We start from the raw sequence: 14,113 nt of genomic DNA, 5'->3' as shown, positions 1-14,113 counted from the left end.
TGTGTGAGTCTATGTTATCTTATACAGTATATGTCTAATATGTCTTATTTTCTCCGATTATATCTGCTATATTGGGTAATACAGATGTGAAGGCTGGTGTTATTTCATGTCTAGAGGGCTCTAATAATGTTAAAAACCATATTAACATTATCCTAAACAGGCTTTCTATGGCATACAGTAACTACAAAAATATTTCATTTATTAATATTGAATCCTACTTCATGGAAATTCACTTATCATGGTCGGGTCTGGAAGCAATTAAGTGTGATAAACGAGGGATGACTATACATTTTGGGTAATTGGAAACACCATCAACAACCCATTTGATTGTTCAGGCTGAGGCCGGGATGTTCTCGTCCAAGATTCAACGGTGCATGGCCCTGATGAAGTCTCTTGTAAGAGAAACAGCCCCACTGCAGTATGTTTCCACCTCCACGTCTTACAGTAGGGATGGTGATGGTGGGTTCGTGATCATTTATTTGCCTTGAAACACTGCAAGTCCTGCCAATGCCAAAGAGATCAATTTTGGTCTCATCTGACCACATCATATTTCCGCAAGCCTTCTATGAATCATATCTACTACATTCGGTAATACAACTGTAAAGGTGCCTATAGGGGTGTTATTGCACATCTAGAGGGCTCTAATAATGTTAAAAGGTCAGAAACAGGTTTTCTATGCTCTAACTACAAAAATATTGGATGCATAAATAAGGAATCCTACTTTTTCACTTATCACAGTCAGGTTTGGAGCCAATTAACTACGATAAATAAGGGATTACTGTATATGGATAAAAGACACCTGTCACAGAATCTCAGAATCTTTTCCATTCAAATCTCTCCACCATGCTGGGCGAGACCAAGTGTTGACAAAGCATGTCAGAGGCAAGATTGTACTGTAGACTGAAATGGGCTCAAAGACCATCATCACTCTGGAGCTTCATGTAAGATTTCACCTCGAGGGATCAGGATGATACTGAGAAAGGTGAAGGATCAGCTCAAATTTACAAGGGATGGGGTAATGATTAATGATCTCAAGGGAGTTGGGATCAGAGTCACTCAGAAAAACACGAGTAACACATTTTGCAATAATGGATTGAGATGCTGCAGTGCCCGTAAGGTCCGCCTGCCTAAGGACGCACATGTTGTACATGCCCGTCAGAGGTTTACCAATGAACCCCTTAATAATATGAGTAACTAAGACATTTATGTAAATGTGTTCAGCGCTAGTGGAGCTGAGTGAGGGATGGACAGGAAGTGAAGCTGGGGGTTCAGAGTTGAGTTATGGCTTGCTGTGGGTTATGGCGGCAACAGTAGGCCGTGTTTTTATTAGGGGTTTTTATTAGACATTATTGTGCCTTTTGTGAAATCTTTCAAACCTGCAATAAAAGCCTGTTGTTCCTGCGATCAAGTCTGGTGCTTGTGTGTCTCACCGAACATTACAGTAACATTGCTGACACCTAGTGACCAGTGTAGAATACTACATATCATTTACAGCGTGTCTTTTGAATGCCTTATATTTGTATTTTAATTCATATAGCCATGTTTATGCTTGGACAAAATGCTTAATTTAGGACAATAAAATATATATATATATATATATATATATATATATATATATATACTTAAGTATGCATATTGTTTGACTAATAACAGGATGCATAAAACCACCAAGCAACATGATTTATTCTTTAACACATTTTTGAAAAACCGTGATAGAGTGAAGCTGCTAAATTCTAAGCGCACAGTGGTGAGGTATTACTGCAATGAGTTAAGATTAGGAGTACTTTCTTAAAAGGAACAGGACTAATTTGTGTAACTCATGGGCACATAACCAGTCTGTGGTGGTGAGAATGCTTGCTGGTTGGTAAGGGATCAAATACTTACATCCCTCAGTCAATACAAATTAACGTACAATTTATTTCATGTTATCTTATCTGTCTGTTACAATGAACCGACTGTAGAAACTCTGGGCGGTTGCAGTCGTTGTTAGATAATGTAAAAGGACTTGTATAGCGCTTTTCTAACTTCAAGGGACTTATAGTCCAGATAATACGGTTTTAATTTTAAGGGCTTTGGAATTAAGCATTTCCTCTTCATTTCTTGCCAGAGTTTCTTTTTCATCGACTCGATTCATCTGAACAATCATGACAGATTAAGAGGCCTGTATATTTGAAACAAGGGCCAGATCAATAATTGCTGATACAGTCTTGGTATTAAACAAGCTTTTAAAATATTACTGATATAAAACAGTTCCTGATCCAAAGTTTTCCTCAAATAACCTTAAACCAGACAACATTAAGATAACGAACAAACACGCAGAAAATGATTTGTGCCTCCCTGGTGGCTTTATCGCTTGACAGTTCCCCGGAAAACATCCCAAGCTTAGGTTACTGAGATAGCACGCTTAGAAATGTCCCATTTTACTCAACTGTCCATCAACTCTGTTCTCCACCTCCATTGGTCGCTTGAAGCTGGGATTATTTGAAGTCGATGCCTGCCCACCTCACATCCCCAGCAGTTATTTTGAGTGTTATCGCTCTTTTCATTCCAGTGACATTCCGTGCGCTCCCGTCAACACATTGTTCGTGGCTGCTATCTGTGGGGATGCAGCTTTGCCGTTGAACAAAGCTCATGAACAAAGAGGGAGTTGTGATTACAGTGAATATTGAGCTCACAGCGTGTTCCGACGGCCCCAAAAGGGTCCAAAAATCTGGTTCTTACAGATGTAATGTAAAAACGTGCAGGGACAACATGAAAATAAATTTTAAAAAAAGATGATCTGTACCTGTGGACAATGTGCTGGCTCTGCAGGTAGTCTAATGCGAGTGTCATCTCACAGAGGTAAAGTTTGACTGCATCCTCGCTGAACTGGACGCTCTGCTGCAGGTGGTAACGAAGGTCTCCTCCAAGCAGGAGGTCCACCACCATAAACATGTCCTCCTCATCCTGGAATGAGTACCTGCGGGGGGGTTGGGTTGCAAAATGCAGTTAGGACACAGCTGGGTTTTTAGAAGAAACACAAACTGCACACACAAGCAGCTAAGACATACACCATGCACTCACAATGGAAGAAAGCATGCATCACTTGTGTAAAACCCACAAGCACCTTTCTACGATCCCACAAGACAAAGCATTATGCACGTATACACTGCAATGCACAATGTGTGTTGAAACATGTAATAATATGATGATATTTGTGTACGTATATACCACTTTAGAGAGGTATATTAACATTCAGATTCATTATTGTAGTCAAATGCCACTTACAGCATGTCAGTAAATGCGAAAAGATGATGTGGTAGTCAAACTAAAGCTTGAATAAAGCCCATCCATGCTTTGAAAGCTGCTTTTGGTCTGCAGTTTGACACTTTTGTCAATCAGGCTTACTTAACCATACACATCAAATTAAAACACAGGCTCTCAGTGAGCTGCGTGGGGATTTAAAACGCTTCACTCCACAATTTCTGCTCCATAAACTGACCAATCCATGCAGCATATGGGTGAAGAAGCTGTATCTGTAAACACAGACACATACACTAACTGTGATTAATTCATTACAGTCATATTTAGCATGTTATGTTTTTTAATCGTGTTAATCTAATTTTTAATCTCCAACTTTATAGTTTCTGTTTTTTTATGCACTGGGCCTTTTGTGCTTGAGTTGTTGGGGATGGAAAACAATGGTGAGCCACACCCTGAAAGGGACATTGTTTGGCTGTCATCGTGTTTGGGCTTGTTTAGCATAAGCTGATTGCTGATAGCTCCCATTGGGAGGGCAAGGTGAGGAGCGGCGAGTACAGGGGAGAAGAGAATCCAATGAATGGGACGTTTACATTTCAAAAATGCACCGACGGCACAATTGATAAAGGTGGAGCGATGTGCCTTCTTTGCACCGAAGCAGCTCAAGTCAAGCCTACCACGTCAAAGCAAAGCACCCAGTCGCAAGTGCAGCCACAGCTAACATGAGCAGCGGAGACCTCAGCAATTTAACGAGCCATATAGCAAAGCTCTTTGACAAGCTAAATTTGAGGAAAACATGAGCAAGTCTGTGACCGACAGGCTGGGGTATGTTATTTCCAAGTGGATAGTGATGAACTGCAGGCTGATAAACATCGTGGAAGACCAGGGGTTAACAGAGGTGTTGCAAACTGCGTCAAATGACACATCAAGTCACCTTGCAAGACTACCATGACCATCAAAATCAGTAAGATATACTACAGCGAAAAAAATAAAAAATAAGATTTTGGTGAAGGATTTGCCCAACTCTGTTGCTATAACCGAAGATTTTATGAATCTGATGCTATATTTTATTTTCTAATTATTTGGAGATTGGCAAATGAACACAGTAATGGTGGAGGACAGTAAAGGTCGCGGGCAGCACTTAGGACAAGTCTCAAATACAGGGTAATGTAAATGGCTAGGACTGTATCTGTTCAAGTGTGTTAAAAACAATAAAATGCCTTTATAAAGACACTTTTTTTGGTGATATATCAATCTTTTGATCTGCCACAATAACAAAATGATTTTAAATGAAAATAATCCAAAGTGAGGCCTTTTCTCAGCATTTTTAGGTGAGATTAAAAAGAGGTTCATTTGATCAATTAATTACAGATTAGAATTGATTAATTACACGAGTTATATTGGTTGTTTGGATACACAGAGAAGCCTCATTTGAAGCAATGTTTGGTGTTCCTGGGAAAAAAAAAAACACGGAAAGATAATATGGTGGTTCTGCTTTGTACTGCTATTAAATTATTCAAAATTCCTACATTTTCTCCTGCATAAATGCGGTGGGGCAGGCACTGAGCATGAAAGATGGTCGACTACAGCAACAAGCCAAAGATGCACTGTACCAAGCAGATGGCAGGCCCTGCGTTGCAGCATTTGTCACCTTTTCATCACTTGATGGTGACTATTTGATCACAGTACCCAGTTGAAAAGACAGCTACCTCTGCTGTGGAACTCACACACTCGCATTTGATTCCCATGGATGGGACTGTCCTGAAACACAACAGTGTTTCCTCCCTATTTTGGGACACATTGCTCTAAACCAGAGGTGTCCAAAGTGCAGTCCGGGAGCCATTTGCGGCAGCACATTCTATAAGTATGGATTTAACAAGAAAACGACAACATAAAAAAACTCAACAGCCAACAGCAAATATGCAAAACTCTGCAGTAATTTTACAAGAATAAAGTAAAAATATTCAGAAAAAAAGATGTAATCGAACAAGAAAAAGTTGTAACTGTACGAGAACAACATCGTAATATTATGAGGAAAAATAACATCATTTTAGTAGCGCAGGGTTGAAATATTAAAGAAAAAATACAATTATGAGAAACAAACAAAACAATGAATAAAGTTGTAATTTCTGAAAAATTAGTTTGTGGAAAACGTTATAATTTTAGAAGAATACAGGAAAAATATTATGGGAATAAAGTCGTACTGTTAAGAGAAGAAAAAATACGAGAAGAAAGCTGAAATAGCTGAAAATTTTAAAAACAACAGCAGAAATAGAAAAAAACAGCTCTAATTTTACAAGAAAAAGTCAAAAGATGAAGAGAAACAAGTCCTGTTCCTTTTTTATGAGAATAAACTGGTAATATTATGAGGAAAAATAATGTCATTTTACTGTAGTAGCATAATATTTTTTTTATGTGGTAATATTATGAGAATGAAACAAAACAAAACAAAGTTCTTATTTTTGGGAAATTTGGTTAAAAAAAAGTCATTATACTACGGAAATAAAGTCAAAATATTATGGGAATAAAGTCATAATTAAAGTTGAAATGTTTGAAAAACGGCAAAATGAAAAAAAAATGCCAAGAGCAAAGCTCATACTAATAATATGCGTTTTCACTTACAGTATATCACAATACTGATATGCAGTTTTTTCTTGAAATTTATAACTTCTTAGCATATCTACATATGTTGCTTTATAAAATAGCAAAGGGACCCTTGCATCCTTTCATTATTCAGTATGTGACCCTTGGTGGAAGACGTTTGGACAAACCTGTCCTCAACACTTAAGACACTCCATCATTCAAATTGCTTCATTTTGTGAGCCAAAAGTAATGCTCAGTTTCTCAATGTCTCTTAATTGTGTTCCCTTCCCTTAGAAATGGTGGCTTTTTTTAAACAAATTTTTCAATATTTGTTGGAAAACAGCCATATTTTTACAAAAAAGGTTTCAGCCATTACAAGATTTTATTTTTGTTAGGGCAAAAATGTGTTGGTCCAGATGAAGTGCAATGAAAGGAGAATGGTTGCCTAATCACAAATGCAATGTTATGTATACTTTGACGCTTACATAACAAAGATATGACTTATTAAAGCGGGGATAAGAGGGACTGAACACCTGGCAGCAATCTGTTGTCTAAGCAGAGCTGCTCCAAATCAAGAAAAAGCCAATTTGAAAGGTCAGAACAGGACAGGGCTGCTACAGTCACAGCGACGAAGAGAGGAAGGTTATCTGGAAGGAGTACAAGGAACAAGCTGAAATAATCGGGCCACAGTGACAAATGAGCACAGGGAGGCAGTGAGGAGGGAAAGTAGTAGAACGGTTTTGAAGAATTCGCAATCTTTTTGGCTGTGTTAGGTCTGCAAAGTTTTGGTGGCCTATATAAAGTTGATGATTGGCTAGCTGGAAGAGGCTGCATCTCTCAATCACAAGAGACTTGCAGGTACCTCACAGGATTTCACCAACAACAGCGTGATTGAGCACTGTCCCTGCTCACGGTGCCTGAAGACACGCTACCAACCTTCAGTGTCCTGCTTTCACAAGGACTATGCCTACTTATATTGCTCTGTCCTACAAATGGTTCTTTAAAAGGAGCAGGCAGAGTGTCATTTAAGTCAAGGGTATCCAAAGTGCGGCCTGGGGGCAATTGTACTAAAAAATAACATCATTTTAGTAGCATAAAGTTGAAATATTAAAGAAGGATGAAACAAAACAACAAATAAAGTTGTCATTTTTGGAAAATTAGGTTGCGGAAAAAGTTATAATGTCACAAGAATAAACTCAAAATATTATGGGAATAAAATCGTAATATTACCAGAAGAAAATTTACAGCAAGAAAGTTTAAATCGTTTGAAAAACAAAACCCCAACAAGAGCAGAAGCAGAAACCAGCTGTTATTTCACAAGACTAAAGTCCAAATATTGAGAGTAAAATGTTGTATTCTAAAAAGAGTAAAAAAAAAAGTCATAATTTTACGAGAATAAGCTCATATCATGAGGAAAATTCATTCACCATTTTAGTAGCACAGTCAAAACACAAAAGAAAAAAATATATATTTTCTTATATATATTTATTTTTTTAAGTCATAATTTTATGAGGAAATAATACTGTAATTTTTGGAAAATTAGATTGGGGAAAAGGTTATGGGGATAAAGTCAAAATATTACAAGAAGAAAATTTACAAGGACTTTTTTGTGGAGAAAGTTGAAATATTTGGATTTAAAAAAAAGGGAAAAAAAGACTTAAGTTCATACTTAAATACACTTTTTACCTATAGAAATATATATAACATGTAATATATATACTGTATGTACAACTGTATATAACAGTACAGTCATCCCTCGTTTATCACGGTTAATTGGTTCAAGACCCGACCGCCATAAGTTAATTTCCGCAAAGCAGGATTCAATATTAATAAACGGAATACATTCGTAGTTAGAGCGTAGAAAACCTGTTTATTACACTCCTTACTTTACAATCCTATTATTCTTTGTTTACGCCACATTGCAAGCAATGGGATCACTGCAGGGACACACAAGTTCTTTTCACTCTCATGTCGGACATGCCACAGATGACAACATGCAGTGTGACGATAATGTAACGAAATGCCGCATCTCATCAATGTTTTGTGTCATTACTGATGCCTAGAGGCCAGAATACAACACATAACATGTATTTCAATATTTTTTTTACTAACAATCGGCCATAGTCAACCACGAAACTGCGATTATTTATTAATTAATTTTTCAAAAAGCGTGACAGGGTGAGGGAGTGATATTCGAACCGCGATGTAGCGAGGGACGACTGTGCATGTGTTGGTTGACAAAATATCAAAGTGGCCCTTGCATCCTTTCATTTTCAGGATGTGACCCTTGGTGAAAAACGTTTGGACACCCCTGATTGAGGTCATTAGAAGGTAAAGTCCAAGAGTTATATTGTATGAAGTGTATGAGACACTCATCACTTTCTCGGCAAACACGGGGCGAACACAGGGCTTGTTATGAATGCTGGCTTGAGAGAGGAGAGGCTAATTTCTTCCACAGTCTCAGGCCCCGTTTCACCCAAGCCTGAAATCAATATTCCTAATGGAGGCTGAGCAGGACGCAGCGCATCTATCCTCTCCGCTCCTCTCGTTCAATTCCATTCTGATGAAAGGATGAACAACAAGAAGGGATCAAACAAAAAAAACATCCTCATCTTCTTTACACGTTTCAGTTAAAAATGATCTTCCGGGACTTCCTCCGACAGCGCTTTTTACCCTTGTTGCTCTATGAATGTTTTAACAAAGCAAAGGCTGCATCCATTTGGCGATGATGTTTGAATGATCCGCTCTCATGCTAATGGCAAAACCTTGTATTTATAATGAACAATCATGCTCTGTAGAACGCAAACAAAGCACTTGCTTTCTTACAAGCTGAGAAAGGTGACCCTTGAACTTCAAGGTTTGAAGTATATGTGAGAGAAAGAAAGAGTTAGCCTTCCCATATGTCCCAAGTCCTTGAAAGGATTTGTGTGGATTTGATGTGTGCAGTACATCATATTCATCGTCTTTACCCCTTCAAGGTAATCCCTTCAATGTTACCTCGACTCCTACACATCATCGTGATGCGGTGAGGGAATGGCCACCATAATTACAGTCAGTGTTGCAAACTTGAATTGGCTTAAGGCAGCCTCTACGAGCTGTCAGGATTCACGAGGTCGCCTCTCTATGAATTCGTGCTGCAGCTCCAGATGGACCACTTCAAAAGCCCAGCAGACTTCATCCTGTCTCAACCAAAGTCAGTCTGAACTGTGCTGTATGTGTGTGGCTGAGGGGTGGAAGAAAACCTCCCAAATCCTATGCAGTCTGAATTAGAGCTGCAACAATTCATCGATGATTCAATGATTATCCAATTAATGGACAACCATTTTGGTATTCAATTAATCTTTTTAAAATGTAAATATCCTCCAATTTCTTCCTCTCAAATGTGAATATTTCAAACATTTCCATGAAAGCAGACCTATTTGCTTTGTGTTTTAGGCAAAACTAGATATTCACACACATCAGCTTTGACTTTGGAAAACAGTGATGGACTTTTGCCTCTGATATGTTCTGATATGTTGAGGACCAAACCAATCCAAACTTGCTGTTTGTGTTGGTTCATATTGATTTGGTCGTCTAGGGCAGGGGTGTACAAAGTGCGGCCCATAAATGCCTTTCAGTGCCGATTACCTGTGGCTCGTACGATTGCAGCCTGTAGCGATCCCTGTGTAGCATCCTCCTCCCCCTTTCCTTTACACTACGCAGGCATGTGCCTCCAAACCAAAACAATGTGTATGCCTTGTGGAACTAGAATGCCATTTGTGAGCGTGACGTAAAGTTTGCATCCTGCAACTTGGGTAGCACACTTGAATAGCTTTAATTTAATACGACATTTGAAGAACACTTGAAGGAGCATGGTGAGTTTTCGAGGCTCACGATGCAGCATCGGTCAAACGGCAGATAGCGTAGCTAAAAAGCTGCACAACACTAAATGCGTAACTTTCACAAGGCTACGCAAATAACCCAAAATATAAATTCATCGGACTAGATCGGTGATGGTGGGTTATGACCCAAAAGTGGGTCACGGAGTCGTTTTCAGTAGCTCATTTCTTGGGCAAAAAAAAAAAAAATGTAATGACCTGATGTCTGTGCTTGAGCAGGAGGGGAAGGCCATGAAGTGGACACTGAACGTGCCGTCCGTCCGACACACAGCTGCAGATAGCTGCTGGAGAAGACACACGCCTCACGGCTGCAGCTCGTGGTGTGTTGCAAACTGTCTCTTTAAATGTAAAATATTTGAGAAGGTTGAGTTAAAAATGTACGCAGTTTGGTTCACTGCTTGCATCCCACAGCCAAACCAGTTTAGAAACCTTAAGACACTGGCATCTGCCAACTGCTCGCTCACTTGTAGCCCAGCTACGGCTATCCGGAAGTCCTGCTTGGGATCCATCAGGCAATGTACTCTCACATCAAAAGTCTGCTTGAAAAAGGTGTCGCATCCTCAGTTAAGTGTCCTGAGTGTTCTCTTGAAAGAGTAAAATACTTTTTGTCTAAATTAAGGTGATTTTATGGTTTGTTTTTAAGATCATATAGTCAATAGAAGGGATACCCCTGCCCCCCCATTTAATAATTACCTATTTTTTGGGGCTCCTGGCAGTTAGGGACCTTGAAATTGTTCTAACTTTCCAACGTGTGGGCGCCTCTGGCCAATAAGCACTCATCATAAATTAATCGAAAAAAATTACAGTTAATACATGTGATCGGTATCGTCCGATTTCAGTCATGGATGATCGGAATCGGCAGCATAAAACCCTTATCGGAGCACCCCGAGTTGCAAGTAAATAACGGCATGAGGCTTTGAAGGTGGGGGAGAGAGCCGTGTGTCAAGATAAAGAAATATTATGGCATCTCAATTACTCGTGTTTTTTCTCCATTCGCTGGTAAGTCTGGAACGGAACCCCCGCGAAAAGGGGGTTGTACAAAATTAAGTATGGACACCCCTGGTCTAGGGCGTAACGGATTACTTGATTACTCGAAACAACAAGCTTCATGTGAATCGCCTGAGAAAATAATCATTAGCAGCAGCCCCAGTCTGAATATGGACTCACAAATCTAAAATACTTCCCGAGGACCGTCTTTAACAACCATCCTCTCGCCACTTCCTCTCCTTTGCTAGCGTCAGAATTATTCCTTCCAGTGACAGCTGTTTGGTGTGTTCCGGCCTTCATGTGACTACAGCTGACTGTGTGTTTGGCTCCCTCCTGGCATGGTTTCAAGAAAAGCACTTCAATGAAGATTTATCAAAGCGGGTGATTCTCACGTATGTGCTTATGAGAACAGAGAGATTCCCCAGTTCCCCAGTGGCTCCATTGCAGGCCCATTAACGATTATTGGCCAGCCCGATTGCCAAGCAACAGAAATGACAACACTTAAGGGATAAACCAAGGAATGTGGAAACTGTCGGATCTGTAGGGTTTTCTCGTTCACGCTTGGTGAATTCATTAAGTTTCCAGCCATTATAACAGAAAAGAGACGGCAGTTAGATGAAGCAGAGGCGTCGTTACTCCTGTCTTATTACCAACCTGTATGGGTTTGAGGCTGCCAAGCAGTACACTAAAGCAGAAATGATACACAATGCAGACCTGACAACAATGCCTTACATGAAGTCTCTTCATAAAGTCTGTTCAATTTTACAAATAAAACACCAATTTAGCAGTTCAGAGCTGTGCATTAAAATTGAGCAACAGCTGTTTCGACTCCACAACACAGCTGGATTTTGTCCCTGGCACTGATGCTCCTTGTCTCCTGCATTTCTTCCTAAGATGCTTTGTTTGCCATCCATATCTGACAGTTCCCCAGTCCTTTTTTGTAAGGACCAGTCAAATGCAAGCTGATGAGCGCTGAACAAGATGAGGAATGAGACTGATTCTGTTTGGAAACGCTACCTCAAGTCGCATCATCGTGTTTGTTCAAGGTGTTATCCTTTCTCCGATCCAAATTTTAAAAGAACACCATCACCGGCTAGCATATGTTACCAATAGTGGTTTCAGAGAACAGATTGTATAAAAAAATGTCTCTATTGTTCACAATTGCAAATGAGATTTGTCATTTAGCCTGATAAAAGGGAGTGTCATGTAAGAATACATTAGCTACACATTAGCATGCTAAACACACACACTGGTGTGCTAAGTGCGGCCTACAGCTGTTTTTTGATTGGTCCGGCACATTCTAAAAATATAATTAACAGGAAAACTAAATAAAATGGAAATATCAGAAGCAATTTTACAAGACTAGAGTTAAACTACTGAGAAAAAAAGTTGTAATCTAGTTGAAATATTAAAGTAAGACTTTTTAATGTCATAATATCATAGAAAAGAAACAAAACAACAAATAAAGTAGTTTTTGGAAACTTTTGTTACAGAAAAAGTTGAAATGTTATGAGAATAAAGTATATTGTGAAAATAGTCATAATTCCATCCATCAGTTTTCTATGCCGCTCATCGTCATTAGGGTCGTGGGGTACGCTGGAGCCTACCCCAGATGACTTTGGGCGAGAGGCGGGGTACACCCTGGACTGGTCGGCAGCCAATCGCAGGGCAGATATAGACAAACAACCATTCACACTCACATTCATACCTATGGACAATTTAGAGTCGCCAATTAACCTAACATGCATGTTTTTGGAATGTGGGAGGAAACCGGAGTACCCGGAGAAAACCCACACACACACGGGGAGAACATGCAAACTCCACACAGAAATGCCCAGGGGAGAATCGAACCCAGGTCTTCCCAATCTCCTGACTGTGTGGCCAACTTGGTAACCACTTAGCCATCGTGTGGCCCTAGTCATAGTTCTGAGAAGAAAACTTCCAAGAATAAAGTTGAAATAGTTGGAAAAAACTGAAAAAAATAGCAGAAAAGGAAAACAAACAGCTGCAATTTTACAAGATTTTAGTAGCATAGAGTTTAAATATTTAAAAAATATAGGTTTCTTTTAAAAAAAATTCGTAATATGCAAAACTAACAAAACAAAACCAAGTTTGTTTTTTTTTAAATTAGGTTGTGGAAAAATGTCCAAAATGATGGAATAAAGTCAAAATATTATGCAAATAAAATCAAAATATTCTGGGAATAAAGTCATAATATTAGGAAAGAAAATGTATGAAGATTATTTAAGAGGAAAGTTGAAATATTTGAGAAAAAAACAATAAAAATGTCAGACCTCTCAGTTGCTCTGCATTAATTTCCTCTGTTCGTAAACACGGTGGAACACATACAACAATGGACAGGCGAGAGTACGTAGCAATACGAACGGAGAGGAAATAATGCCGAGCGACAGAGAGGTCTGACCTTTTTGTTAGCAACGGTTTTGTGATGCAAAATGTATCACTCTTTTGAACGGATATTCTTTTGAAAAGCAAAACTCTTTACTTAAGTGGCCCCAGCAAATAACCGTAACTATGTTCGTCCTCACCACAATCCGACCAGAACTCTGCTCATGTAACAAAGTGGGGGTAAGTCACTGTTGGTACACTAGACTGCTGATGGGGATGTCATACAACTTCATGTCAAAAAATCTGAACTATCCCTTTAAGCAGAATAAAGAGCTGAAGGGGAGAACAGAAATTAGAAGGAAATGTGTGCGTGTCGAAATGTAGAATGACTATAACAGTATTTAGGGCAGAGGAAAAAAAAGTGGAATCGACCAAAAAAAAAAACTAGAGCAAGCAATTGCAAAGCATTATTGAATAGCATGGTATCTCTAAGAGTCTGCATATGTTAATTCTTATGAAAATGTCAAAAAAGGGCTACTATGCTAATGTTAGCATGCTAGTGTTAACATGCTAACACTAAGTGTTTGTATAAGTTTCTACTCATGAAAACGGCTAAAATATTACAATGCTAATGTTAGCAATGCTAACGTTAGCACGCAAAACCTAGCGTGATAGCGCTGAGTGTCTGTTCATGTTAATACGAATGAAAATGGCTAAAAATGCTACTATGCTAATGTTAGCATGATTGATGACCTGGTTGAGTTGTGCATTTGGACTTTGCAATGGTTTAAATCGGTTGAGAAACGTGACAAAATGTGAATTTTGCGTTAAGCAAACATTTTTGTCATGTGAAAAACAGGTAGCCTGAATGTCCTGAACGTATTCAACAGTTTGATGTTGGAATGGCATGAATGGGTTGAGGAATGTGGTAGTAGAAACAATTAGTACATATTTACAGAAAGTGAGAATTTTGCGTAAAATGGAAAATTTTGTCATCTGAAAAATAGGTAGCCTGAATGTCCTGAACGTGTCCTGAACAGTTTGATGTTGGAATGGCTTGAATGAATTGAGAAATCTGG

The 14,113-nt window shown here is 39.0% G+C and overlaps 1 protein-coding gene across 2 annotated transcripts in view; it reads right to left on the bottom strand.

Moving 5' to 3' along the window:
* LOC129193670 (serine/threonine-protein kinase 32C-like) overlaps window positions 1-14,113 on the bottom strand; it is a 100,024-nt gene that overhangs the window by 26,308 nt on the left and 59,603 nt on the right. For both annotated transcript variants that reach the window (XM_054798112.1, XM_054798113.1), the window contains one exon: window positions 2,786-2,959. In XM_054798112.1, coding sequence (XP_054654087.1) covers window positions 2,786-2,959 — 174 coding nt within the window. The remainder of the gene's footprint in view (window positions 1-2,785; window positions 2,960-14,113) is intronic.

This window comes from Dunckerocampus dactyliophorus, chromosome 14 (assembly GCF_027744805.1).
Source record: "Dunckerocampus dactyliophorus isolate RoL2022-P2 chromosome 14, RoL_Ddac_1.1, whole genome shotgun sequence".
Lineage (NCBI taxonomy): Eukaryota > Metazoa > Chordata > Actinopteri > Syngnathiformes > Syngnathidae > Dunckerocampus > Dunckerocampus dactyliophorus.
The sequence above is the reverse complement of the archived record's forward strand: the minus strand, read 5'-3'. Positions and strand labels throughout refer to the sequence as shown.